Genomic DNA, 27695 nt, shown 5'->3' on the forward strand with positions numbered 1-27695 from the left:
CCAATTTCTGTGGACAAGTGGGAGTTTCCCAAAGATAAAGTGAATCTCTCCCATAATCAGTGTATCCCATTGGACAACTAATCATTCCTCCAGGCCCTGTGAAAGACATATGCTACAGCACTTTTACAAGTGCTTGCACAGTATTACCTGCAATAGGCTAAATGCATTTCCCTCACAACTGTTGAGTCTTGAGTAGATATGTACTGTGAATTCATCGCAAAAAAAAGAAACCTTCCCAAAGGCCAGTGTACATTGTTCCCCATTTCCCTTGATGCACAGTAAATCTGATATGAAGGATATGCATGTACATAGACAAATTCACACCTGGTATAAAACCCCATATTTGGACAGCAGGCATCCATTACTAATACCCTCTCTTCTACACTTCCAGTGTGATATCCCATCCCACGACCTTTAAAAAATCTCCCTTCTCCAGGTGAGAACACTAGTGTACTTCCCAGAATGCAGTGTGAAGTACCATGAAGCTTCGGGGGGTTGTCAGAAAACCGAACTGACCTAAATGTCAAAATCTTTGAGGTGATGACTTGTCCGCAGGGCCCCTAAGCCCCAGGCCGTGCGCGTTGCGTACACAGTAGCGCGCGCCACCCCACAAGCGCGCGTTCTCTCGCCTCGCGGTGGCAACAGGGCTTTCCGCGGGGCCGCGCCAGACTTTTAGAGATCATTGATTGGTTGTAGTCTTGACCACCCGACAGCCAATCGAGCAGGGGAAAGGTGACATCACTGTCTCTCCTCCCATCCCCCCCAACCCCAAACTTCCCTACTCCGGCTACCGGCAGCAACACCACGTGGGGGAGGGGCAAGAGAGTAGAACCGGTGAGGTCATTGCACCGCCCAGGCCCCTGCTGATTGGCTGCGGGGCTCGTGGCTGGCGGTTGGCTGCTCCTCGCACCTCCCCCTCGTGCTGCTACCGCCGCCACTGAGAGGAGCCACCGGCGACGCCAGAGCCGAGAATCCAGGTGAGTCGGGGCCCTGGGTCTAAGATGTTCCTGGTGTCCAGAGAGACGCACAAGGAACAGCCCTTTCCGACTTTTTCTCCTCGCCCGGGTTCTTTGGTGCTCTGGGCACTCTGTCACATGGGAGTTGTAGTCTGCCTTGTACTGTCGACTACCGGCTGGAGACGTGAGAAGACTACTATTCCCAGCAGGAATTGCGACTAGCCGGTCAACAAACGCTCGGGCCACGCCTTCTCAGCCTGCTTATTGGAGAGTCCGTTCCTTAGCCCCTCCTTCGTTCATTTAATTGGCTACTGTCCCTCACAGAGGTTGGGTTCCGGCCTAGAGTGCATGGTGATTGGGTACTGTATTAGTCATCGGGCACTAAACTGACCTGCAATTGGTCAAGGCTAGTGTCCATCACTTGTTGTAGGGCCGGGCTCTAGGCAGATCAGGCGGTCGTAGGCTCAGGTTGGTGTCGGTCCCGGAGGGAGGCCGGTCTTGGGTTTTGGCCCTTCCTCCTAGCGCTGCCGCAAGGGCACGATTGGTCGTTGCGAGCGTCGCTCGTCGCTGGGAGGCGGAGCCGACTAGGCTGCGAATATCTATTGGACTAGGCTGGCGCCAGTCAGCGGGGTTGTGACCGCTGATTGGCTGATCACTCCAGCTGTTGCAGGTCCATTCACCATTTTGTGTGTTGGAGTAAAAAAAAAAGGGAGAATCGAGAGGGAGAGCTGGAGGGGGGGCGGGGAGGGACCGGACCGGACCAAGCCGGGGCCACGGCCCCCCGCCCCGAAACCTCGCCGAGTTCAAGGTGAGGGGCGGGGCCGGGGCTGACATGGGCAGCGGTGGTGTGGGGGACGGGGGTCGAGGGGGGACAGGTGGCAGGACACGGAAAAGGGGGTACAGGGGGAAAGAGGTGGGAGGAATGGTGTAAAGGGGACACGGAGTGGAAGAAGTGGTGGAGAGAGGAGTGATAGAAGAGGGTTGATTGGGGGGAGGGGTGGAAGGCAGAGAACCGGTAACAGGAATGGAAGGGTGACAGGACTGGATCAGGGTGACAGGGAGAGGGAGGGGACAGAGTTGGAGGGGGTGACAGGGAGAGGTGATGGAGAGAGAAGTTGTCAGGTCCAGAGATGGCTGACAGGAGGGTGACTGGGAGGATAGGTGACAGAGATAAATGGAGGTGCCAAGGAGAGGGTAACAGAGGAGGGGCCTAGGGCCTGTGAGGAGAGAGGTAGAGGTGGTGACAGGATAGAAAGAGAGTGGCAGAGAAGCTGGTGCCAGGAAGGTTGATGGGAACAGAGGGAATGAGACTCCACAGAGCCAGGGCCTAGGCTGGCCTGGGCTTCAGGAGTTGCTGCTCAGATCCTGAGGGAGGGGAGGACCCTGAGTGGGAGTTCCAGAGAGGGGTGGATGGGAAGAAAGCAGGCCCTCAGGAAAAGAAAGAGGCTTAGTTTCTGGGGTGAAGAGGGTGGGCTGGGCAGCAGGGTCTAGGGGTGCCTGGCTGTGGTTGTAGGCCCAGGGTGGGGTATCTAAAGGTTTGTGTTTAGACAGAACTGGGGCCAGATCTCAGTCCCCAGAAATGTTGCCTAGCCCGTCAAAGGGGAGAAGGTGGTGATGGCTGTTGAACTGCTGGGCATTTGGGTGCCATTCCCTGGCCTTCTATGCTTTGCCTATGAGGATCACAGGATTGGCCCATAGAAGGGACAGGCCTGGGACTACAGGGTCCGTAGGAGGAACAGGGCCCAAGTGGGAGAACATGAGGCCAGGGATCCCTGGGGAGCCTGAAGACTGTCAGGGGTGCCTCTGACTGTGTTTATCTTCTGCTCCTGGGCCCTCCCAACCATCCTGGAAGCCCTCTTTTACCCTCTCACATTCTCAAAGTGACTTGAGAGTAAAGTTTTTTCCCTTTCTCAGGGCAGCTTGAAAGGGGGCGGGCAGTAATGACTGTTCAGGAAGTGGGTGAGGTTGGTTTGTTGGGCTTGTCCTGCTTTTTTTGACCTTATCCTATTTATCCCCACCTGGATTTGGAGGGCATATTTGGCGACCCCCCAGGTGGGGGAGCAGCCTACTGGGCCATACTGTCAGAGCCAGCCCAGTCAGGGCTGAGATGCATGCAGGCCAGAAGGAGGGGGCTGGGCTTGTGGGTATCACAGTTGTGCTGTGGGGGAGGGGCAGGTTCCTGTCCAGTGGGTCAGAGAAACCCTGGGGTACAGCTCTGTGTCCCACTGTGTGATGACTGTTTGTTTGCGTACATGTGCTTATGCATGGCATTGTGGCAGCACTGGCTGTGAGCTCTTGCCCCAGATATGCCCCTGGCTGCTCCCTGCCAGGATCTGGGGAGATGGCTGTATCTGGCAAGCTTGAGGTGCAGATCAGAGTGGGCAGCCATCCTTTGAGACTCTCTTTACCCACTCCTTTTCACAGTGCCTGGCCATGCCCAGCTGCCCAGAGGGATGGAGGGAAGGTAGAGGGAGAGAGGCTCACATCACAGCCCAGTCATCTCCTTTTCTCTGGCCTGGTGCTTATATATGTGTGTGCATTTGATTGTGTGTACTCTCTGGATGGTGACAGTGAGACTAAGCATGCCCTCTGGATCATGTGACAGGCAGCACACTGAAATGGTTAGGAGTGCAGATTCTGGAGGCAGATTGTTTGGGTTCAGACCCTAGCTTTGCCATTTCCTAGCTGGATGATCTTGGTCAAGTTGCCTAATCTCTCTGTGCCGTTTGTTTCCTCAAATATAAAATGGGGCTGATAGTAGCACCCACCTCTTAGGGTTGTTGGAGGATGAAATGAGTTAGCAAAGGCAAGCTTAGCACAGGGCTCAGACAAAGCGGTGCTCCATAGGTGTGAACTGTCAGTGCTCCTCACATCCCCTTGGGGCTGTTGGAGCATGTGCATGCACATTCTGTGTCCTCTGCAGAGAGAGCAGGTATATGTGAGTGTTCCCCAAGGAGCCAGAGTGTATATGCTCAGGGGATGCAAGTGCCAGTCTGTATCTGGGTGCCAGCTAGGGCCCACATGAGTTGAGAACAGCCAGGGAGAAGGCCCTGGGGATCATGGACTTGAGGCAGTGGATTCAGCAAGTAAGAAATATTGGGGGACACTGGGTCTGGGGGGTTTCCTAAGTTTCTCCCAGTGATCCCCGTCTGCTCTCCCATGTTGCAGGTGGACAAAAGATGAAGCCAATGAAGAAAGCATGCACTGGCCTTTCAGGTCCTGGCAGTGGCAACAAGTCCCCACCAGCCACCAGGGCCAAGGCTCTGAGGCGGCGAGGGGTTGGGGAGGGTGACAAGCCAGAGGAGGAGGATGAAGAGGCACAGCCACAACAGCAACTGGGGCCAGAAGAGGCTGAAGAAGGCGAGGAGGAGGAGACTGAGCGGGGCCTTGGGGCTGAGGGGCCACCCCCAGAGCTACACCCCAGTGACCCAACCCCAGGTCCAGCTGAGGACCCAAAGGGGGATGGGGAGGCAGGCCGTTGGGAACCCTCACTCAGCCGTAAGACAGCCACATTCAAGTCTCGTGCGCCCAAGAAGAAGTATGTAGAGGAGCATGGGGCTGGCAACAGTGGGGTGTCTGGGGTCCCTGAAGAACAAGAACGGATCCCTGAGGAGGCCAGCACCTTGGGTGTGCCTCCACGGCTACCCACCTCCACCCGTTCTTCCTCCACTGACACAGCCAGTGAGCACTCAGCCGACCTGGAGGATGAGTCTGTTGAGGCTTGTGGTCCAGGTCCCTGGCCCCCTGGAGGCACCAGTGGCGGCTATGACCTGCGGCAGCTGCGGTCCCAGCGGGTGCTGGCTAGGCGTGGTGATGGCCTCTTCCTGCCTGCTGTGGTGCGCCAGGTGCGCCGAAGCCAGGACCTAGGTGTGCAGTTCCCTGGTGACAGGGCCCTGACTTTCTATGAGGGGGTGCCAGGTGGTGGTGTGGATGTGGTTTTGGATGCCACACCACCACCGGGTGCACTGGTGGTGGGTACAGCTGTCTGTACCTGTGTGGAGCCTGGCGTGGCTGCCTACCGTGAGGGCGTGGTGGTGGAGGTGGCTACTAAGCCAGCTGCCTACAAGGTCCGCCTCAGCCCTGGCTCAGGCGCCCTACCACATCCCCAGCAGCCGCTACATCGTGAACCTGAGGAGGCTGTGTGGGTGGCTCGCTCTAGCCTACGCCTGTTGCGGCCACCATGGGAACCTGAAGCCCTGCTGAGGAAGCCCCCCATAGGCCCTGAGGAAGAGCAGGCCGAGGCTGGGTCTGCCCTTCCACCCTGCCCTGCTGCCATGGACCCCAAACAGCCCGAGGATGCTGAAGTCTCCAAGATCAGCTTCGGTGGCAACCTTGGGGCTCACTGTGAGGAGGGAGAGGAGAAGCACCCACCAGCCCTGGGCACCCCAGCCCTGCTCCCTCTGCCCCCACCCCAACTCCTGTCACCTCCCCCCAAATCCCCAGCCTTTGCTGGCCCTGGCCGCCCTGGTGAGCAGCCCTCGCCCTGCCAGGAGGGGAGCCAGGGTGGCAGCCGGAGTAGCAGTGTGGCTTCACTGGAGAAGGGGGCTGCGCCAGCAGCCCGAGCCCGCACACCACTGACGGCTGCCCAGCAGAAGTACAAGAAGGGCGATGTCGTCTGCACACCCAATGGAATCCGGAAAAAGTTCAATGGCAAACAATGGCGGCGCCTGTGTTCACGAGATGGCTGCATGAAGGAGTCACAGAGGCGGGGCTATTGCTCACGTCACCTGTCCATGCGGACCAAGGAGATGGAGGGCCTGGCTGATGGTGGGCCCGGTGGGGCTGGGCGACCAACTGGCGTGGCGGCCCGTGAGGGCAGCACCGAGTTTGACTGGGGTGATGAGACATCAAGGGACAGTGAGGCCAGCAGCGTGGCAGCCCGGGGAGACTCACGCCCACGCCTGGTGGCCCCCACTGACCTGTCACGCTTTGAGTTCGACGAATGTGAGGCCGCTGTGATGCTGGTGTCCTTGGGCAGTTCCCGCTCGGGTACACCCTCCTTCTCACCCGTTTCTACACAGTCACCCTTCTCGCCTGCCCCGTCACCCTCACCCTCGCCACTCTTCGGCTTCCGCCCTGCCAACTTCAGCCCCATCAATGCCTCTCCAGTCATCCAGCGCACCGCTGTTCGAAGTCGCCATCTGAGTGCCAGCACCCCTAAGGCAGGCGTTCTGACACCACCAGACCTGGGTCCCCACCCACCACCGCCTGCCCCTCGAGAGCGCCATTCCTCTGGCATTCTACCCACTTTCCAGACCAACCTAACCTTTACTGTGCCCATCAGCCCCGGGAGACGAAAGACCGAGCTGCTGCCCCACCCAGGGTCATTGGGGGCCCCTGGCACAGGGGGTGGAGGAGCTGCCCCAGACTTCCCCAAGGGCGACAGCTTAGACTCTAGTGTGGACTCGGTGTCCCACACACCTACACCCTCCACACCGGCTGGCTTCCGGGCCGTATCACCTGCTGTGCCCTTCTCTCGCTCCCGCCAGCCTTCGCCATTGCTGCTGTTGCCCCCACCTGCCGGCCTAACCTCGGATCCAGGGCCCTCAGTTCGCAGGGTGCCTGCTGTGCAGCGGGACTCACCTGTCATTGTCCGTAACCCTGATGTGCCGCTGCCCTCCAAATTCCCTGGGGATGTGGGCACTGCTGGTGAGGCACGGGCTGGGGGACCTGGGCGGGGCTGCCGTGAGACCCCAGTGCCCCCTGGGGTGGCCAGTGGGAAGCCTGGCCTGCCCCCACCTCTGCCGGCCCCTGTGCCCATCACCGTGCCTCCAGCTGCGCCAACTGCTGTGGCCCAGCCGATGCCCACCTTTGGCCTGGCTTCTTCGCCCTTCCAGCCTGTGGCCTTCCATCCCTCACCTGCTGCCCTGTTGCCTGTCCTGGTGCCCAGCAGCTATACCAGCCATCCTGCCCCCAAGAAGGAAGTCATCATGGGCCGGCCTGGAACAGGTAAGAGGGCAGGTGGGTGGGCTGGGCAAGGGCTAACTTTGAATAGGCCTCTTCAAGGTTTGTGGAGAGGCTGGCTTCCTCTCTGCTCAGATGTTGCTGTATATGCCTCAGGCAGGGGACTGGACTTTCAAGGTTTGATGTGTGTTTCCAGATGCTGCCTATTATGGACCATGCTCTCAAGGGGTCCATCAATCAGCAGTTCTCTATTGAATGTACACTCCATGTCAGGCCCCTGTTGGGGCTGATAATTATGGTGACAGTTCCCATATCCTGGACTGGGCAGGGGCATCTCTGTGATAAGCACTGCATGTGGGTTATCTCAACAAGTTTTCACACCCATTCTATAATATAGCATTCACATACATGTCCTATTCTAAACACTTGTAAAATGTTAGCTCCTTTTATTTGTATAATTGTATAACAACTCCAACAGGAGGCTGACATGATTATTCTGTTTTTTTTTGTTTGTTTTTTTTTTTTGAGACATGGTCTCGCTAAGTTGCTCAGGTCCTCATTAAGTTGCTGAGGCTGGCTTTGAACTTGCAGTCCTCTGCCTCAACTCCTGAGCTGCTGGGATTACAGGCATGTGCCAATGAGCCCGGCCTGTTTATTCTTGTTCAGAAGAAACTGAGGCCAAGTTAGTGGCTTGCCCAGGGTCTCATGACTAATGAATCCTGGAGCTACCCTTCAAACCTAGGCAGACCAGCTTATGACCACTGGATTGTAATACTGTTTTGCAGATGGAAAAACCAAGGCTTTAACAGGTCCTTTCCAGGCAGTGACAGGACCAAAGACTGGAGCCCATTAAACATTACAGATGTGGTCAGTACCATGGAGGGAGCCAGGGTGTGCTGCACACCCCTCCAGGTGTGAATCCAGTCTGGCAGCCCTTGGGTCAGAGTGGGTAAACCAAGAGTTATCTTAATTGATGAGTCCAAACCAGCAACTCTAGGGTTGGAAGAGCCTCCTGAAGGAGGCCTGTGGGAAGGCTCCAAGGTGGAAGGAGGACAGCCTAAGAAGAGAGGGGAGGAAGTCTGTGGCTGCAGGGCTGAGGCTGGGGCTGGAAGAGTGGCACTTCTGAGATGGTGCTGGAGAGCCAGGGGTCCAGACCAGCTTGGGCCTTTAGGAGCAACTCAGAGCAAGGATGACAGAACTGTCACCAGCCCTAGCACCATTTTATTTATCTATTGTTGGCACAAGGCCTCCTCTTTGTCTATCTGTCCCCAGCCCTGTGCTGGATGGTGCTGAAGACACATCCCTGCCCTCACATGGCTCACAATCCCTGGAGTCAACAGACCTATAATGGACAGTGACAGTCTAGCACGGTCAGGGATAGGCTGGGGGAAGCCCAGGAGGCCTTGGAAGCCCAGAGAAGATGCTGATCCAGCCTGAAAATTCAGGAAAGGCTTCTTGGAGCAGGAACCTGAGGCCTGTGAACTAAAACCTGAAGGCTCTACAGGTGTGAGCACGGCTAGGTAGGCAGGCAGAAGGAAGAGTTTGGGCAAAGATTTAAAGGTGGAAGGACACAATTACAGGACGTTGAAGTCAAGGGCTAAGGATGGTGGGTGAGTGTTGGGATGTGCAGCTGTATTAGAGAGCAAGGGTCCAGTTGCAGAGAGCCATTAGAAGACTTGTGAACTTTATCCTGAGAGTACTAGGGAGCTGTAGAATGTTTTGAGCGGATTCAACCACAGCTGCACCAAATCCCTGAGACCAGAGGCAGGGTGACCATGGAAGAAAGAAGGTGTGGATGTGGGTAGGAGTTGCTGTAGCTTCAGCTGGGACGGGGCCAATTCAGGATGGAACCAGGCCCTGCCTTCACACAGCTCCAGCCCAGGCCTGTCTCCAGAGCCAGGGCACAGGGCATGGGCTATGCCTACTCCCCAACTCACATTTTGAGGTAGTCAGCACAGTGTTTCACCCCTCCCTTGACCCTTGCATTTGTTGTTGTAGTTGATATGAGCAAAATTCCTCAGAAGTAGGCATGACAAGATTTCTGTCTTTGGGCAGAAGAAGAAACTGAAATAGAGGGTCTCCAACCACCCCTTCACTACCCACCGCCCACACGCCCACAATCCCTTCACTGGCCCTAGAGCACTGTCTCAGATGACCCCTCACTGCTGCAGAGTGGGGAGGGTTGGCACTGCTGCCGGTGATGCTGAGGCCTCCCAAGCAGGTGCTTTTACCATCATTTTCCAGAGTAGAAGTGAGGTCAAAAAGGAAGTCATCCCGTTTGAGGTCTCCAGCCAGGGAGGGGCAGGCCCAGACCTTGAACCAGGTCTGCCAATCACCATATTGCACTAAGAGCTAGTAATGACTTACTGAGCACTGGGGATGCCTGTGCCTCATAAGCTGTTCCAGATCCCTGCTGAGCTTTTCATGATTGAGTCCTTGAAACGCCCCCTGGAGGTCAGTTCCATTGGCCAGAGAAGGAAACTGCAGTCCAGAGAGGTCACCAAGCTAAGAAGCAAGCCAGGATTTGAACTCAGGCTATCTGACCCAAGATCTCAGGCTTTTAAGCACTATCAATAATAACAATAAAAACAATAATAAACCTTTTTTTAATTGAGCATATAGCCTGTGCTCAACCCCAGGCTTGGGGACATTTCATCAAATCCACCTGATGCTGTGAAGCAAGGATTACCAGCCCTGTGGTTCAGGGATAGAACTGAAGTTCAGAAAAACGAGGCCCTTTGTTGGAGGCTACCTGGTCGTCAGAACTTGTCCAATTCCTGTCCTGGCAGTTCTGAACAGCGCCTCCCTGACAACACTTATGCTGAGGTATCCAGGCTGTACCCCCCCCACCCCCAGCCAGCTGGCCCTTTCATTCTTCTCCCAGAGACTTCTCTAAAACCTTGGGAGGTGGGTACCTTGGGACCTCCTCCCTCTCAGGCCCAAATAGAGCAGACTGCCTCCATTGGCACAGTGAGACTGCAGTCCTGGCCCCCTTTACCCACCTGTGCGAGGGCCCTACCCTCCATTGGAGGGTAGCAGGTGTGAGGGGGTGGCCCAGGGCAGCCTGCCTGCTCCTGCCCCCCGCCAGGCATTTGCTTCCTCTGGGGGATGTGCTGGGGCAGGCTGCCGGCATTCTCTGCATTCTGTGCATGGCATGGCTAGCCAGCTGCCTTTGCCACCTCCCTCTGACTATTCCCGCCTGCTCTCAAGGAGAAGAACCCCACCCAAGCCTTTAGTCCCAGCCTAGGAGGCCAGATGTCTCAGTTCCATTCCTGGCGTGGTCTCCCTCCCAGCTCCAGCTTCCTGCATGGCTTCCATTTATTGACAAGCATTGCCCCTCCTCTGGACTTCTGTCTCCCTTCAAACCACTACATGTCCCTGTTCTCTTATTTCTCTATTTCTGTATCTCTCTTGAACCTCAGGCTGCCTGAGTGAGTCTGGCTTTCTACCTTTGTGGGTTTGTTCCTCTCTAGACTTCAGTCCTTGTTAGAGCTTCCAGCCCAAGCTGTTTTGGTTCTCAGTCTTAGGGTCCTCTCTCCCTGGGCCTGCATGGCCTGACCCCTTGGCTCTCTCCTAGTCTTTACACATTGTTGCTGCCCCCACCCCAAACTCACACCCCATCTTACACACACATGCACACACACACACACACACACACACACACACATTTTTTTGGTACTAGGGATTGAACCCAAGGATGCTTAGCCAATGCACTACATCCCTAGCCCTTTTTGAGACAAGATCTTGCTAAGTTGCTTTGAACTTGGCAATCCTCCTGCCTCAGCCTTCCAAGTCACTGGGATTACAGGTATGCACTATTGTGCCTGGCTCTCTGATCTTATTTTAAGTCAGTGAGCAACTGCTAAGCACCAGGTCCCCTGTTCCTTCTTGGGAAGTGCTGGGAGGTTGTCTGGGCATGGGGGCCCCCTCTTACTCCTTCACAAATCAACTGCCCACTATTGTCCTCATAATCTCCAGAGAAGTGTTAGGCTCCATCTTGCAGTCATTCGGGCACCTGTTCCCCAGACAGGCAGGAAGGCGGGGGCTGTATGGGCCAAGCTAGGAGATCCGGCTGTGGAGGGTGGCAGGAAAGCAGCTCCTGTGGCCACCCACCTGCTAGAGGGCATGACCCAGATCAACCCCACCTCTGCTTCCCAGGGGATGCTTGTGGTGCCAACTTAGAGTCAAGGCAGTACCCATCAACTATAGCTGGGCAGGTAGGGTAAATGAGGCCTGGAGAGGGACTGAGGGTGTTGAGCCTGGGTCTCCTGACTCCCAAATCCAGGCTCTTCCTAGTACTAATTTCCATTTTTTCTCAAACAGTTCTTTCTCAAATCAGTTCTTTCCTGCTACCTCTGCCAGGTCTAGGACTGAGTAGTCTTGGGACAAGTGCCTGGGGAAGGCAGATGTGATGTTGGAGGCACAGAAAAGGATGAGCCAAAGGAAGTATTGACTACAGGGAATCCTGAGGATAGAGGCAACTCATTTGCCCATAGGGGCTTGAGAGGGAGGTTCAGGTAGACTTTTCATCGGAGGTGCCATTTGAACTTAAGTATGAAGAATGAGCAGGTTTCATAGTAGTGAAAGGAAGGACAGAGCAATCCAGGCCAAGGTAGGTTTATAAGCAAAGGCCAGGCGCAGTCAAAGTGCATGAACTCTTTGAGTGGCTAGCTAAGGCTGGAACCGACACAAGAACCCAGGCTTGGTGGAAGGGTGCCATGGACATGGAGGACAGGTCCAGCCAGGTCAGGCTATTCAAGCCAGACTGAGAAGCTGGGGCTGTATTCTGGAGCCCCTAAATAGCCAAGACAGGGTTTAGAGCTGGGGAGGGAAGACGTGGGATCTAAGTGTCAAAGATCCCTGGAGACTGCTCTGGAAAAGGAAGGAGGCCCTAGTTTGGGAAGAGCTTGGGGGAGAGGACTGGAGGGGGAGGGACAATTCGTGAGGTTGCAGGGGCTTATGAGTCAATTGTGACTTAAAGGAAGAGACCCTTGCTCCCCCAGTTTAGCAGACCCCAGCACTAGGCCCTTGGAGGGGTCAGGCTGCCTCCTGGTGGCTGCAGGCCGCGGGGCAGCAGGTGCGCGCATGCGCAGCGGGAGATGGGGGGGGGTATGTCCCGGAGCCCCCGGCGCCCGGGCATTAATGGCTCCATTAGTGGCCGGGAGGGAGGCGCATTAGCGGCGGCGACGGCGTCTGGCTCTCATTACCAACGGCGGCAGCGGTTGCACCACAGGCGGCTGGACCCTCGCCCACCGAGTCGCCTCCTCCGCCCGCACTCCGTCCCTTGTTCCTGCCCCCCACCAGGTTACGAGCAGGGAACCCCCGTCCCCTCATTTAGGCAGAAAAGCCAGGCAAACGGGTTCAAATGTAGGTCGTGCCACCATCTGACTGCGAGATTACCCCCCTCTAAGCCTGCTGATCGCGAAGTAAACAGAAACCGTGCACCTGGGGCTTCGTAGATGCCGACAGGCACGGTGTGAGGACCGCGCCCTACCCCGGTCTGCACCTAGGGGTGCAGGTTCCCGCGCGCCTCAGGGGGTAGGCCCCCGGCGTGAGGCATCGGTCCTTCCCATTGGCTGATGTTGCACTCGCCGACCGCCGATTGGCCAAAGCCCACTCCCTCCGCCCCTGCGCAGTTAACCCCTACGCGACTGCGTCTTCGCGCTGGGTGCCCCCACCCCCGGGCCCTGCAGACAGCTCGGGTGCCAGCTGGCCCGCGCCCCGCAGCGGCCCGCGTGGGTGTCAGGCCGGTGGGGCGGCCACCCGCCTTCCCAGCACAAAGCGGCTTTGTGGGGCCTGCCGGGGTCTGGCTGGGGGCCAGGCAGCGAGTGGAAAATCTCGTGAGCGCTGGGAGGGGAGGGGAACACAGGGCGGCGCCCCCTCCTCCGCCCGGGCGTTGGCGCCTCCCTTAGCTCGCGCCGACCAACCTTCACAGTCCTGGCGCCTGTACACCAGTCTCTCTCTGCCCCGCACCTTTCCACCCACAAGGCCCTATCCCGCTTTTCATCCACATCCTGCCCTTCTTAGACCCTGGGGATTTTCCCTTGCTCCTTTCTCTTGCCTTTTTTCCGCTCCTGGTTCTCCTGCCTACCCCAGCCCCACTCACACTGACTCACTGTGGCGCTATTTTTAGGCCCCTATCCCTGCCGAGCCTCACCAGCCCAATCCTGGGCTCGTTCCCCAGGCAACCCTGGCCGTCGCCGACGCCACCCGGGGTGTGTGTGTGTGTGTGTGTGTGTGTGTGTGTGTGTGTAGAGCGGGTGAGGGGAGCTGGGGACACCCAGGCGGGGACTGGGCCTAGAGAGCAGGGTGGGGAGCCGCAGGCGGGGGCGGAGTGCCTTGCGGGGTCAATAAATGGGGCCCCGTAAGTTCAGAGCTTGTCTGCTAGTCACTCTGCCTGTTAGCATCCCTGGCTGGTCGCCCCAGGCGTCTGGGCAGGCTCATGCCTGCACTAACCTTGGTGGCTGTTGGTATCTCTGTCTGGGCTCCCTGTCCCCAGGCCAGGGTGGGGTGGTACTGTGGGAGCTGTTTAGTTTAGGGGTCAAACCTATGTAGAATTAGGAGTAGTTTACATCACAGTTCTGCCCAGTACGGCTTTGAGTCACAGATAGCTGTGTACCTCCTCTCAGACTGGGCTGGGGCCCTGGTTTGGGGAACCTTCTCAGTCTTTTCCTGCTAGGGAGGACCCAAGTAGGGTTGAGGATGGCTGGAGAGAGGGAGTTGTCTGGGGATAGGTCCTGCTCCCTCCCCTCCACTCCTAATCCACCCCCACCCAGGGTTCCTCCACCCTGAACAATAGAAGCTAAGTATAGGGCTGGCCCAGCGCCCAGGGCAGGGGGGCCCTTCCCGCCCGGATTCCTGCCCCTCCCTGCCAGGCTGGGTCCCCACTTGGTTGTACCCTGTCCCAAAAGGGGCCTCTTCTCATACTTTTTCCACGGGCACTGTGTATTCTAACAGATGTGCAGTCCTCCCAGATGTGTGGGGCCCTCTTTCCCTGCTGTGCCATGCCTGGCTCTTCTCTTCCAACAGAAGTGGGGGAGCATGGTTCCTCTGAGCTCTGTCCCTGAGCTTCACTGTAGTGGAGAAGGGGTTAACTTACCAATAGGTGACTCACTCACCGGTGGGAAGAGGAGGGGGCAGTGGTGGGGAGATAGCAGGCCACATTGATTTCAGCCTCAATTTCTGCCTCACATTGCAGTCCCTGGGGCAGTGAGGTAATGGAGGGTCTGAGTCTGGGGCTGCATGGGGAGGAGGGGGCAGTCACCTAATAGTCCCTCTGGTAGCTCCTCCAGGCTCAAAGCCAAGTGTCTGGCCTTGCCATCTTTGGAGGTCAGAAGGCTGCAGACCTTTCTTTTGCCTCTTGATCAGGTTACCCAGTTTTTGCCCCATTTCCATGTCTTCAGCTCCTTATGTAGATGGGGCAGGCTGGGAAAGGGGTTCACCTGCTCTTGTGGAAGTTCTGCCTGTGTAGGAGCCTAGTCTTGGTCCATCTGAGCCTGTGCAACCTTTACCTGCCCAGGTGTGAACTCAGGCCCCTACCTCTCCTGGGTGTGGTCTCAGGATCCCTTTTGGGTGGTTTCCAGACCCTTTCCTGTATCTCTGTGTACCTGCTCACATTTCTGTAGTTCACTAGTCTCTCTGTATCATTGATTGATCATATTCCTGGGCCTCTCCTTGGAATTCCCTGCTTGTGTCCATCTTGAGGATTATTTTGAGTAAAGGCCAGAACACTTGAGTTTGAGCACTAGTATCATCCATTCTGCATGATCATATACACTTTATTCAGCCTGACTCTCATTTTCTCACTAGAAAAACATGCATAATAAAGCAAATTTCCCCAGGAGGCTGTGAACAGGAAAATACAAGCTCCCAGCACAACAACCCCAGTGTTAACTTCCTTTCTTCCTCCTGGCCCTTTCCTCCCTTTCCTGGAGGTAGGATGTTACAGGAGGGATAGCCAATTGTCCCCTGCTTTACACTGCTAGGTAGTGTCACAAGTGGTAGATGAGTCAGGCCTGGTAGCTGAGTGATGATGGTGCAAGGCCACAGGGCTCTGTACAACTGATGGGTCCTGGTACTTAAGTATGAATATAGTGTCTGTGAGGGTAAGTTTATAGAGTGTGGTGTGGTGGTGTCAGGGTATGAGTGCTAGGGAGGCTTTATGAGAATGTGTGTGGTTGTGTGGGAGGAATGTGGGGTGTGTGTAGTGGACAAGCAGTGACTGTGCTGAGGTCTGCCTGTTTGACATGTTGTTTTGCAGGCTGGGGAGTGAGGCCATGGCCTCATATTAGGCAAATGCTGTTACACTGAGTGTGGAACCTGATATGTTAGTTTGTGATTCATGTGGGCTAGTGGAAGTGTGATGAAGATGTGTTGGTGAAGTATCGTGACAGGGCATGTACAAAATGGGTGATTTAAATAGTATGGGTGAGAATTGAGTGTGCACGATTGATGGGGAATGAAGGATCTTGAGTGTATGTTAGTACATCAGTTTGAGCAGGTGTATGGGGTATGACTTCGCGTGTGACAGTGTGGGTGTAAGACAGAGGGCATATGGTGCCCGTGCTGTGTGTGATAATGGGGTGTGGCATGGAAGTCTGTCTATGAGGAGTGTGTGCGCTTATAAGTTAGGAGGCATCAGGGATGGCTCGCCCACCCTACGTGATTTGTCTGCCCAGCGTGGCCGGACGCGCCCAGGCGAGCCGCGCGTGAGCGTTTCTTTTGCGAGCTGGACACATAGCACCATAGTCAACCCAGGGCCTCCGCAGCAGCGCAGCACCCCGAACCGCCCCCTGGCTCACTGCCTTTGCTGCAGTGCGCCCTCCTGCCACCCTCCTACCGCGGGCCCGCCCCCGGACGGCTCCGGGCCAACCGGAGTCCGCCCCGCCCTGCCTCTATTTGCATATGACTGACGTTCCCCCGGGGCGGCCAATGGGGGCGGGCGCGGCGGGGCCTGACCCGCGCGCGGCAGCAGCAGCCAATGGGATTATTCGCGGGGGGCCGGGCTTGCGCGGAAGGCCGCGGGGGAAGCGGGGAAGGGGCGGGGGGAGGCGCGGCGGGGGGAGGGGAGCGCGTAGTAGTGGCGGGGCGGGGAGGCGGCGGTGGTTCGGCGCGGGGCTTGCTCGGAGCGCACGGACACACACACGCTGGTCCTTCTGCTTGCCTGGGGCCGGAGGTCGACCGGGCGCTGAGCCGCGGGCCCAGGGCCTGGAAAGGCGGGGCGGGCGGCGCTAGCAGCCTGGGCGTGCGGGGCCAGAGCCGTTACCCGCCGGAGCTTCGAGGGAGGGAGGGAGCGAGAGAGCGAGCAAGCCAGCAAGCCAGCCAGCAGGGAAGGGAGGGGGCCACCCCCGCGCACGCGCGCCGCGCCCCGCCCCGCCTGCCCCGCCCGCCGGACTCCGCGAGGGAGGAGGGAGAGGGAGGGGGCGGCGCCGATGGCCCCCGTGCCGCGCGCCCCGTGACGGCCCCCGCGCGCGCCGGGGGGCGGGGCGGGGCCGGCGCGCTCTGACCTCCCCCGCCCCCCGGGCGGCGGGAGGCAGGCGGCGCTGTGCGCAGGCGCGCCCGGCGGAGACCCCCGCGTGGGGCGGCCGGAGGGGGGCGGTGGGGGGGGCATGCGGCGACGGCCTCCCGTTCCCCCCGGGCCCAAGCGGCGACGGCCGAGGAGCCGGCTGCGGGCGGAGCGGCAACGGTCGCTGAGAGGTGCGAGCCCCTGCCGGGGCTCCCCCGTGCCGGACCATGTACTCGGCCCACAGGCCCCTGATGCCCGCGTCCGGCGCGGCCTCCCGTGGCCTCGGCATGTTCGGTCAGTAGCGCCGGGTCCCTGGACTGCAGGGGTCAAGGTGTCGGGGTGTTAAGTTTGAAATAACGGTGATGGGGCTGTAGTACGAGAACCGTAGAGGCAGAGTAAAGGGGTACCGGGAAAGTTACGGAGCCCGACGGGGCCGAGCGGTTAGTAACGGCAGGTGGGAACGTGATGGAGCGATAGGAGTGAGAGGGGAGTACCTGGGGAAAGCTGTTTTTAAGAGATGGGGTGAACAGGTCCGTGGTGAGATGGGAGGCGAGGGTGCAGAGTGTCTTTGGAGCCTGAATTAGAATCGGAGCTGCCTGAGACCTGCTGGTGGAAGGTGTGGAATCGGAAGGGGGAGGGTGCTTTGAGTAGTGGGCTCAGGATAAGCCTAGCTCGGGAAGTGAGACACTGTTGCTCAAAACAAGACTGGAGTGTTTGTGTGCACCTTGACAAAAAAGAGATACAGACTGGGACACCTGGAGGGTAGTGTACTAGAGAGGTTGTAGGACCAAAGGACTGCCCGCCATTGTCTGTTGAGCCCCTCTTTTCCCACTTCCTAGGAAAGGAGGAGGCCCTGATGAGATTTTGTGAAGAAAGGAACAGGTCTAGGTCCCTGGGGGCTGCTGTGGGGTTGGAGGGCCCAGCAGGTTTTTGGGGCCCCCAAGGGTAAGGGACAGGGTTGTCATTTAGTCTTGTGTATCCTCCAGTGCTGTCTTCCAGATCCCCATTTCTCTGTTTCTTTGAGAGCTACTTTTTCTTTGTTAGTCCCTCAAAAATCAGGTCTTGAGGCCAATTCCTTACACATAGCTCCCCCAGTCTAGGTTTCTGAAGGCATGGGGGGGGGTCACCTCAGGTCAGGTTGATCTGGATCAAGGGGCTGCCTGGAATGATGGAGACCAGGGCTAGGGCGTTTCCCTCCTTTCCTCTTCGTCTTCCCCTAGCGGGGGCCTCTCTCCTCCAGTGCTCTGCTGGTTCCACTTCCCCCCCCCCCCCCCCCCCCCCCCCCCCCCCGGACCTGGGCAGTGAGAGGGGAAACCCCCTCCTGGCTAGGCTACCCAGAGGTCTGGCAGGGGCAGGTCCAGCTCAGGCCCGCCCTCCTGTGCCAGCTCAGGGAGCTGAAGGTTGGACCCCTGGGGTGGCCTCTTGGTGAGGGTAGTGTCTTCCTGTCTTAGCCTCAAGGAAACACCTGGCACTTTTTGCCTTTTCTGAGCAGAGACTTGTAACAGTTCTCTCCTTTGCCCTATTGTCTGTGCCTTTTCTTCTGAGTTTACCACACCCTCGCCTCTTTCTGGGCAAGGAGGCTGGATACTGGGCTGAAGATAAGCTTGGGGGTTTAGGGGAGGGAGGGAGGTTGGGAGGTTTCTTTATGGGCTCTGGAAGTCTCTGGGGAAGGGGGGAGAGCTGCTGGAGCCACCTGAGCCTCGCCCAGGAAGGGCAGGTTGGCCCTCTGGGGTCTTGGGGGAGGAAGTCCAAGAAGATCTTATATACCAGGGGCTGGTCTGTGTGAGACCCCCACAACCCTGGGGGAACAGAGAATTGAAAGGGGAGGGAAGACAGGGCCATCTGCCTCTGGAGAGGGAAAGGGAATTGTGAGCCCAATGTGAGGGGCTGTCAGATGGCAACATGGGGTGCTCGGAATGTGCTGTGACAGGCATGGGGGTCCCCAACCCCATAGAAGTCTTGGGGCATCAGGAGTGTGGAATGGCAGCTGAGTGACCTCATTTGTGGCAGGAGGCAGTCGTTCCTCTGGTCTGTTCCCTGGTGGCAGGGCTGGTGGAGGTGTGGGGGGGGGAGTGGGTTGTGAGTACTATTCCCTTTTCTGCTTTTGTTTTCTTTTTTATAAATCTAGAGATCTTTCAGGGAGGAGTTTTTCCTGAGTGACATCTCACCGACAAGCCCAAGAGGCTCTAGGGTTAGGGAAAGGGGTGTAAAGAAGGGACAGAACCACCTTGTCCAGGGTTGGGCAGAGCTTCAGTTGGGGGTCAGGGCCAAGTTCTCCTGCTATCCAGCTCACCTGTCTCTTTCCCACAGTGTGGACAAATGTGGAACCTCGCTCTGTGGCTGTGTTCCCCTGGCACTCCTTAGTTCCCTTTCTGGCACCCAGCCAGCCAGACCCCTCGGTGCAGCCGAGTGAAGCCCAGCAACCTGCCAGCCACCCAGTGGCCTCCAATCAGAGCAAAGGTGAGGGGTAGGGTTCTGTGGGAAGGCCTGTGGATGGGGAGAAGTAGGTGGTTCAGTGGCCCTCTGATGTACCTCTGTGTTTTCAGAACCTGCTGAGTCGGCAGCTGTTGCTCATGAGCAATCATCAGGAGGGACAGGGAATGCTGACCCTGGGCGACCTCCTGGAGCCACATGCCCTGAGAGCCCAGGGCCTGGACCCCCACATACTTTGGGGGTGGTGGAACCTGGTAAAGGTCCCCCTCCTACCACTGAGGAAGAGGCTTCTGGCCCCCCAGGAGAGCCCCGGCTGGATAGTGAGACAGAGAGTGACCATGATGATGCGTGAGTGCATCACAACTTGAGACAAGTTGGTGGGGGGAGAGGGTAGCCAAAGCCATGGTCCTTATTGTCCCTGATGCTCCCCCAGCTTCCTTTCTATCATGTCTCCGGAGATCCAGTTGCCTCTGCCACCTGGAAAACGTCGGACACAGTCCCTCAGTGCCCTGCCCAAGGAACGAGACTCATCTTCTGAGAAGGATGGACGCAGCCCCAATAAGGTGCCTCCTTTCTATCCGTTTTACTCATAATGTGGTCATCCAAGCATGTTTCCTGGTCCTAACCACCTTGCTCTGGACTGTTTACTGTAGCGGGAGAAGGACCATATACGGCGACCTATGAATGCCTTCATGATCTTCAGTAAGCGGCACCGGGCCCTGGTCCACCAGCGCCACCCCAACCAGGACAACCGGACCGTCAGCAAGATTCTGGGAGAGTGGTGGTACGCCCTGGGGCCCAAAGAGAAGCAGAAGTACCATGACCTGGCCTTCCAGGTAATGCTTCCTCCTCTTGACTGTTCCTGATTTGCTCTGGTGGGGCGGGTAAATGAAGGGTCGCCCTGCCCTCTCCTGCCAGGTGAAGGAGGCCCACTTCAAGGCCCACCCAGATTGGAAGTGGTGCAACAAGGACCGAAAGAAGTCCAGCTCAGAGGCCAAGCCCACGAGCCTGGGGCTGGCAGGAGGGCACAAGGAGACGCGGGAGCGGAGCATGTCGGAGACGGGCACTGCCGCCGCCCCTGGGGGTTAGTCAGCCCCTTGGCTCTCCCACCCCGCCACCTCTCTCCCTGAGAGCTGCCAGCTACCTGCTTGCTTGCTCACTCCCTGCCCCAGCAGCATCTTTCTGCTTTGTTGCTTTTATTTGAGGAGCATTACCCATAAAGGAACTTGCAGTTGCTGTATGTGAAGGAGCCAGGGAGATACAGATGAGATATCCAAATAAATCTCATTAGAAACTGCTGTTTATTGATCATTTTCTACATGCCAGACATCATGGGGCATGTGTTGTCTTGTACTCAAAACCACAGCCCTTTCCAGATGAGGAAACAGGCTCAAAAAGACAAAGTCATTTGTTTAAAGTCACCAACTGGTAAGCGGCACAGCCAAAATTTAAACTTCAGCTTGGTTGGTTCTCAAGACCATAGTTGGAACTGCTGCAGCTCATAATGCCCCTGATGTGCTGCTTCTACTTGACAAAGAGTATCTGGAGTGCCTAGCAGTGTTCTGGGGTGCTTTTTTGGTGTGATCTTTTGGATGTGATCTTCTAACTCTTTGAGGGAGTGATATTACTGCCTCTCTGAGGTGAGAAAACTGATGCTCAGACAGGCCAATTGTTAGCCAGCCATTATTACAAGGATAAGTCTCCAGGCTTGCTTGCTCTTAGAAGGTCTGCCTCCCTGGGAATGGACTTGCTTCTTATAGCCCCGGAGGGCAAGAACCAGCAGGAGGGAGATGCTGGGCTGGTGGGTGATTTATTTTTCCTACCAGGTGGCCCAGGAATTCCAGCCTGCTTCTCCCTAGTATCTAGAATTATCTGTGGGTGGATTAGCTAGTATAGATGCTGGTGAGAGGCTTCTTGCTTCTGTGACAGCCAGAGTTCCCCTTCTGCTTTACAGTGTCCTCTGAACTCCTGTCCGTTGCAGCCCAGACACTCCTGAGCTCCGACACCAAGGCTCCAGGGAGTGGCTCCTGTGGAACAGAACGGCTGCACACAGTTGGGGGACCTGGCTCGGCCCGACCTCGAGCCTTCTCCCATAGTGGTGTACACAGCCTGGATGGTGGGGAAGTTGACAGCCAGGCACTGCAAGAGTTGACTCAGGTGTGGGGTGCAGCCACCAGGGGGCGGACAGGGAGGGCTTCCAAAAGCAATAGACCTGGCTGAACCCTTCCTGCCACTTGTCTTGCAGATGGTGTCTGGCCCCACGTCATACTCTGGCCCAAAGCCTTCCACCCAGTATGGCGCTCCAGGTCCCTTCACAGCCCCTGGTGAAGGAGGTGCCTTAGCAGCCAGTGGGCGGCCTCCACTGTTGCCCACCCGAGCCTCTCGTTCCCAGCGTGCTGCTAGTGAAGACATGACAAGTGATGAGGAACGCATGGTCATCTGTGAGGAGGAAGGGGACGATGATGTCATTGGTGAGCAGCGCAGGGCTGATAATCCTGCTGGTGACCCGAAAGCTGAGGGTTGGAGGGTGAGCAGAATCCAGGCTGATTGGCTCCTTATTTCTTTTTTACGTTTGTTTATGACCACATGCCATCTGTGCTGGTCATACAGAGTGAACCCAACCCTACCATCAAGGAAGCTATCATGCCAGGCAGGAGACCTGAGACACAGGCATTGTTGAGCATAGCACTAGATGCTGTTATGCATTACTCCTCCCCCAACATGCTTTTAGGCTCCTCCAGTTGGGCAGGTATTCATTGTCCTGGTTTAGGACTAGTGTCTTGGACAATACCACCAGCTTGGGGCAGTTGAGACTAGAGCCCAGGTTCCAGACTATAAACTCCTAGGCAGGCCTGCACCTAGCCCCTTGCCCACACTATTCTCTCTGTTTCCATAGCTGATGATGGCTTTGGCACGACTGACATTGATCTAAAGTGCAAGGAGCGGGTGACTGACAGCGAGAGTGGAGACAGCTCTGGGGAGGATCCAGAGGGCAACAAGGTGAGGCTTGGTGCTGTTCAGTCTCACAGGGGATGGAGGGAGGTTAGGGTCTGGAAAGGGCAAGCTCCTACCCCCTTGGAGTTGGGTCGCAGCCAAGATGAATTGAGGCCTTCAGCTGGCAGGGGTGTATTAGGCTGGCTTGGCCAACAGGCTTGCTGGGCATCTAGGGTTGTCCAGGTGTCTGCATTTCTTTCACTTGAGTGTCTCTCTCTTTCTTCAACCCAGGGCTTTGGCCGCAAGGTGTTTTCACCAGTGATCCGTTCCTCCTTTACCCATTGCCGTCCAGCATTGGACCCTGAGCCACCAGGGCCCCCAGATCCACCTGCAGCCTTCAACAAAGGCTATGGTCCCACCCCATCCTCCTCCTCATCATCACCTGCCGTCTCCTCAGCCTCGGTAGCCACCTCCTTCTCTCTGGGCTCTGGAACCTTCAAGGCCCAGGAGTCTGGACAGGGCAGTGCAGCAGGACCACTTCGGCCTCCACCTCCTGGGTCTGGCGGCCCAGCTACACCTTCCAAGACCACCCGGTTCCTCCCAACGGATCCTGCCACTTTCCGGCGCAAGAGACCTGAAAGCGTTGGGGGCCTGGAGCCACCAGGTCCCTCAGTCATTGCGGCACCTCCCAGTGGGGGAGGAAACATTCTGCAGACATTGGTCCTGCCCCCAAACAAGGAGGAGCGGGAGGGCAGTGGGGCCCGAGTACCCTCAGCCCCAACCCCATCGCTGGCCTATGGGGCCCCAGCAGCCCCCCTGTCCCGCCCTGCTGCCACCATGGTCACCAATGTGGTGCGACCTGTTAGCAGCACTCCTGTGCCCATTGCCTCTAAGCCCTTCCCCACCTCTGGCCGGGTTGAGGCATCTCCAAATGACACAGCAAGTGGCAGAACTGAAGTAGGCACTGGGTCTCGAGTGCCTGGGGGCTCCCCACTGGGTGTTAGCTTAGTGTATTCGGATAAGAAGTCAGCAGCGGCCGCCCCACCAGCCTCACACTTGGTGGCTGGGCCCCTCTTGGGCACTGTGGGGAAGGCACCTGCCACTGTTACCAACCTACTTGTGGGTACCCCAGGCTATGGGGCCCCTGCACCCCCTGCTGTTCAGTTCATTGCCCAGGGAACCCCTAGTAGTGGGACCACTGTGGGCTCAGGAGCAGGTGCTGGGAGTGGACCCAATGGGCCAGTACCCCTGGGTATCCTGCAACCAGGTGCCCTGGGCAAGTCTGGGGGAATCACCCAGGTACAGTACATCCTGCCCACGCTGCCCCAGCAGCTTCAAGTGGCACCTGCCCCAGCACCAGCCCCTGGGACCAAGGCAGCGGCTCCCAGCGGCCCTGCACCCACCACCAGCATCCGTTTCACCCTTCCGCCGGGCACCTCCACCAACGGCAAGGTCCTGGCCGCCACTGCACCCACTCCTGGCATTCCCATCCTGCAGTCTGTACCCTCCGCCCCACCCCCTAAAGGTGAGGCCTGGCCTGGGCAGCAGCAGGATTGGGGCTGTAGGCCTGTTTGGCTTTCTTGTAACCTTTCTCTTTCTTGCCTCTTAACTTCCAGCCCAGTCAGTTTCTCCTGTGCAGGCCCCGCCCCCAGGTGGCTCAGCCCAGCTGCTGCCTGGGAAGGTACTAGTGCCCCTGGCGGCCCCTAGCATGTCAGTGCGGGGTGGCGGGGCTGGCCAGCCGCTGCCCCTGGTGAGTCCACCTTTCTCAGTACCTGTGCAGAATGGTGCCCAGCCACCTAGCAAGGTAAGGGCATGTTAGCTATGGCTCCACCTTTCTCTCCTCTTTCTACTGCATGTCAGTCCCTATAGACCATCGTTTCTGCTTTCTCCTTTTCTGATTCTTTTTTCCTGGGGTTCCACCTTGCCATCTTTACTTCCTGTCTGTGTCCAGCTAATTTTCTCAGTATCTTCACCTATTCTTTTTGTGTGTCTTCCACCTCTTTGTCAGCTTTCCTATCCCAAATTCTGAGGTTCCCACTTTTGCTTAGCTCCCACCTAGGTGTCATTTCTCTCCTTCCCCCTCTTGGTCCTAGCTCACCTCAGCCTGTGGGTGCTTCTACCCACAGATTATCCAGTTGACTCCCGTGCCTGTGAGCACACCCAGCGGCCTGGTGCCGCCCTTGAGCCCAGCCACACTCCCCGGACCCACCTCACAGCCCCAGAAAGTCTTGTTGCCCTCCTCTACCAGGTGAGTACAGTTGAGCCCTTCCCTAGAGACCAGGGAAGGGGTGGGATAGGGATAGCTCACCTCACTCTTCCTTTTTTCTCTCCCTATGGCAGAATCACCTATGTGCAGTCGGCAGGTGGGCACACGCTGCCCTTGGGCACCAGCCCTACATCCAGCCAGGCTGGAGCAGTCACCTCATATGGGCCTACAAGTTCTGTAGCTCTAGGTTTCACCTCACTGGGACCCAGCGGCCCTGCCTTCGTGCAGCCCCTGCTCTCAGGTGAGGGGTGGCCTGGCAGGCAGTGCTGGGGACTCAGGGTGGGGCTGAGACAGCCTGGGCCATGACTTGGTCCCCCACCTTTCGCTTGCTCTCTCTCAGCAGGCCAAGCCCCATTGCTGGCTCCCGGCCAAGTGGGTGTGTCACCTGTGCCCAGCCCTCAGCTGCCTCCTGCCTGTGCAGCCCCTGGAGGTCCTGTCATAACAGCATTTTATCCTGGCAGCCCTGTACCCACCTCCTCAGCACCCCTGGCCCAGGCATCCCAGGCACCCCCCAGCCTGGTCTACACTGTGGCCACTAGCACCACCCCACCTGCTGCCACCATTCTGCCCAAGGGCCCACCAGCTCCTGCCACTGCCACCCCAGCCCCCAGTAGCCCTTTTCCTAGTGCCACAGGTGGGTGTCAGACCAACTCAGGGCATGGTATGTTGGGAAACCCAGGGGATGGGCCCCCAGTTAGGCCTGGCTTAGCAAACACACTTCTACCCACCAACAGGCTCCATGACCTACAGCTTAGTGGCCCCCAAGGCCCAGCGGCCCAGCCCAAAGGCCCCCCAGAAAGTGAAGGCAGCCATCGCCAGCATTCCCGTGGGCTCCTTTGAGGCAGGTGCCTCTGGGCGGCCTGGCCCTGCACCCCGGCAGTCCCTGGAGCCTGGCCCAGCCAGAGAACCACCTGCTCCAGAGTCTGAGCTTGAGGGGCAGCCTACACCACCAGGCCCTCCACCACTCCCAGAGACCTGGCCTTCCACGGCCCGGAGCAGCCCCCCCCCACCCCTGCCTGCTGAAGAGCGGACTGGCACCAAGGGCCCTGAGACCATGGTGAGCATCCAGCAGCCCACAGGCGGGTTTCCCCTGGTGCTTTTCACTGCACTCTGCTCATTTTTGCTTTTTTGTCCTGCTCCTCATCTCTTCATGCCTGTTTGTGCTTCCTGTTTTTTTATTGTATCCCTTCTCACCTGGGGCCTATGTCCTGGCCTTCCTGAGGCTATGGGACTGGGTTTTCTTCCAGGTGTTGGGGTGTCTCAGCATTTATCTGTTTTTGGCCATTGCCCCCGTGCGTCTGATCCCAGGGTTGTTCTCCCTGTCTGTCTGCATCCCAGGCCAGCAAATTCCCCAGCTCGTCTTCAGACTGGCGCGTCCCTGGGCTGGGCCTGGAGAGTCGTGGGGAACCCCCCACTCCTCCCAGCCCGGCCCCAGCTCCAGCCGCAGCCTCTAGTGGCAGCAGCAGTGGCAGCAGTGAGGGCAGCAGTGGGAGGGCGGCCGGGGACACACCAGAGCGCAAGGAGACGGCTAGTACCGGCAAGAAGGTGAAGGTGCGGCCCCCGCCCCTGAAGAAGACCTTTGACTCTGTGGACAAGTGAGCAGGGGCTGGGGTCCTTGGAGAAGTGTGTGGGGTTGGTGGGAAAGAGGGTACCACAGGCCAAGGCAGGGGAAGTGATCCTGCCTGCCTTCCAGCAGGGTCCTGTCAGAGGTGGACTTTGAAGAGCGCTTTGCTGAGCTGCCTGAATTTCGGCCAGAGGAGGTGCTTCCCTCACCCACCTTGCAGTCTCTGGCCACCTCACCCCGAGCCATCCTGGGCTCTTACCGCAAAAAGAGAAAGAACTCGACTGGTAGGCAAGCGCTGGTTCCTAGGTAGGTAGCGGAACAGACCTGGACCAATTTTACTGATCTTGCTTATGTTTGGACAGACCTGGACTCAGCACCTGAAGATCCCACCTCACCCAAGCGCAAGATGAGGAGACGATCCAGCTGCAGCTCAGAGCCCAACACCCCCAAGAGTGCCAAGTGCGAGGGGGATATCTTCACCTTTGACCGCACAGGTGCAGGCACTGTGGGGATCCTAGGATCTGTAAGAGTGGTGTTGGGGGGGGGGGCAGCAGAGGAAGAGGAACAGTGGAGTGGGTATTGCTGAGAGGAAGGACAACAAATCAAGAGTAAGTTCTGGAGACCAGGTCCCTAATCACCATGTGACTTTGGGTGGGTCCTACTCTGACTCCCCTGTGAAATAGAATTCAAGGAGCATTGGTGGACACTTGGACAGTGGTCGGGAGACTTGGCTGCTGCTGTGGCCCTAACCATGCTCCCTGTGCCCTCACAGGTACAGAAGCTGAGGATGTACTTGGGGAGCTGGAATATGAGAAGGTGCCATACTCATCACTGCGACGCACCCTGGACCAGCGCCGGGCCCTGGTTATGCAGCTCTTTCAGGACCATGGCTTCTTCCCATCAGGTATGTCTTGAAGTCTTGGGGGTTACTTGGACAGATCCTGTCTGTCTGTATACCTCATCCTGTCCTCTCTGCTTTCTGTCACCAGCTCAGGCCACAGCAGCTTTCCAGGCCCGCTACGCGGACATCTTCCCATCCAAGGTTTGTCTGCAGTTGAAGATCCGTGAGGTGCGCCAGAAGATTATGCAGGCAGCCACTCCCACAGAGCAGCCTCCTGGAGCTGAGGCCTCCCTCCCTGGACCTTCCCCCACTGGCACCGCTGCTACCCCTGCTCCCACTCCCAGCCCTGCTGGGGGCCCTGACCCCACCTCACCTGGCTCGGACTCTGGCACAGCCCAGGCTGCCCCACCACTCCCTCCACCCCCAGAGCCAGGACCTGGACAGCCTGGTTGGGAGGGGGCCCCCCAGCCCTCTCCCCCACCCTCAGGCCCCTCCACAGCTGCCACAGGCAGGTGAAGGGTTCTTGAATAGATCCCAGGGCCCACAGTACCCCCTCAGGACACAGAGTGTAGGTGGCAGGAATGGGGGTGCAGTGGGATGGTTACCTCCTTCCCAATAAAGCCATTTCGTCCTTTCCAGTTTGGGGCGGAATGAGGCCTGCTCCCATTGTATGTACTTCCTCCTCTCCAGCTCCCTCCCTGTGCTGGGGGGCAGCTGAGGGAAGCCAGGGCAGTCTCCTGCCACTGAGCCCCTGTATATAACCTGGAGCGTGTGACCTTCAGAGCTTTTCACTTGTACTTTATGCAAAATGGCTCATGTGAGGGCTGCAAGCTGGAGGGTAATGTGGGCCTTGGGCCACAGGGAGGTGCCTGTGGAGTAGGGGGGAGTTCATGCACCCCTTTTTTCCCCAGAGGGGCTGGACTCAGGTTAGTTTTGGGGGTTGGGGGCTCCTGCACTTTGCCACAGGCATGGGGAGGGTTCTCTCCCCACCCCCTCTGCCCTCCCAACTTGGGTTGTACTTTCTAAGAAGGTGATTTTCCCCTACGTTGCCCCCATCCCCAGAACAAAACATGTTGATCATGTGCAATATTTCTTACTGTGCCGAGAAGCCGCAATGACTGAGATTAAAGCTGTTTAACACATGTGTGTGGCTGCTTGCTTGGAAGGGGAAGGAGTGTTGTGCATTCCAGGCTAGTTCCCAGATGGTTGTGGAGCAGTGCGCTTTCCTACAAAGTGAAGGAGCAACTCCTAGACCACCCCAACATCAGAGGGACACCATGGACAGAGGTCCC

The 27695-nt window shown here is 57.7% G+C and overlaps 1 protein-coding gene across 8 annotated transcripts; it reads left to right on the forward strand.

Moving 5' to 3' along the window:
* Positions 1 to 1622: 1622 nt before the first annotated feature.
* Positions 1623 to 27546, forward strand: CIC (capicua transcriptional repressor). Of its 8 annotated transcripts, none has more exons than XM_081274582.1 (21): positions 1623 to 1764; positions 4125 to 6905; positions 18676 to 18825; positions 18912 to 19146; positions 19232 to 19361; positions 19452 to 19634; positions 19717 to 19882; positions 20753 to 20955; positions 21044 to 21269; positions 21695 to 21798; positions 22024 to 23257; positions 23349 to 23536; positions 23859 to 23980; positions 24073 to 24239; positions 24339 to 24632; positions 24733 to 25055; positions 25337 to 25593; positions 25695 to 25846; positions 25925 to 26056; positions 26335 to 26466; positions 26552 to 27546. In XM_081274582.1, the coding sequence occupies exons 2-21, from the start codon at positions 4136 to 4138 to the stop codon at positions 26917 to 26919; spliced, it is 7536 nt and encodes a 2511-aa protein (XP_081130708.1). In that variant the 5' UTR covers positions 1623 to 1764; positions 4125 to 4135; the 3' UTR covers positions 26920 to 27546. The 8 variants fall into 8 exon arrangements, with proteins under 8 accessions (XP_081130708.1, XP_081130707.1, XP_081130713.1 ...); XM_081274581.1 differs by having other exon boundaries at positions 24342 to 24632; positions 25692 to 25846; XM_081274587.1 differs by having other exon boundaries at positions 24342 to 24632.
* The last annotated feature ends 149 nt before the right edge of the window (positions 27547 to 27695 follow it).

The sequence above is a fragment of the Spermophilus citellus genome, assembly GCF_964194105.1.
Source record: "Spermophilus citellus genome assembly, chromosome: 18".
Lineage (NCBI taxonomy): Eukaryota > Metazoa > Chordata > Mammalia > Rodentia > Sciuridae > Spermophilus > Spermophilus citellus.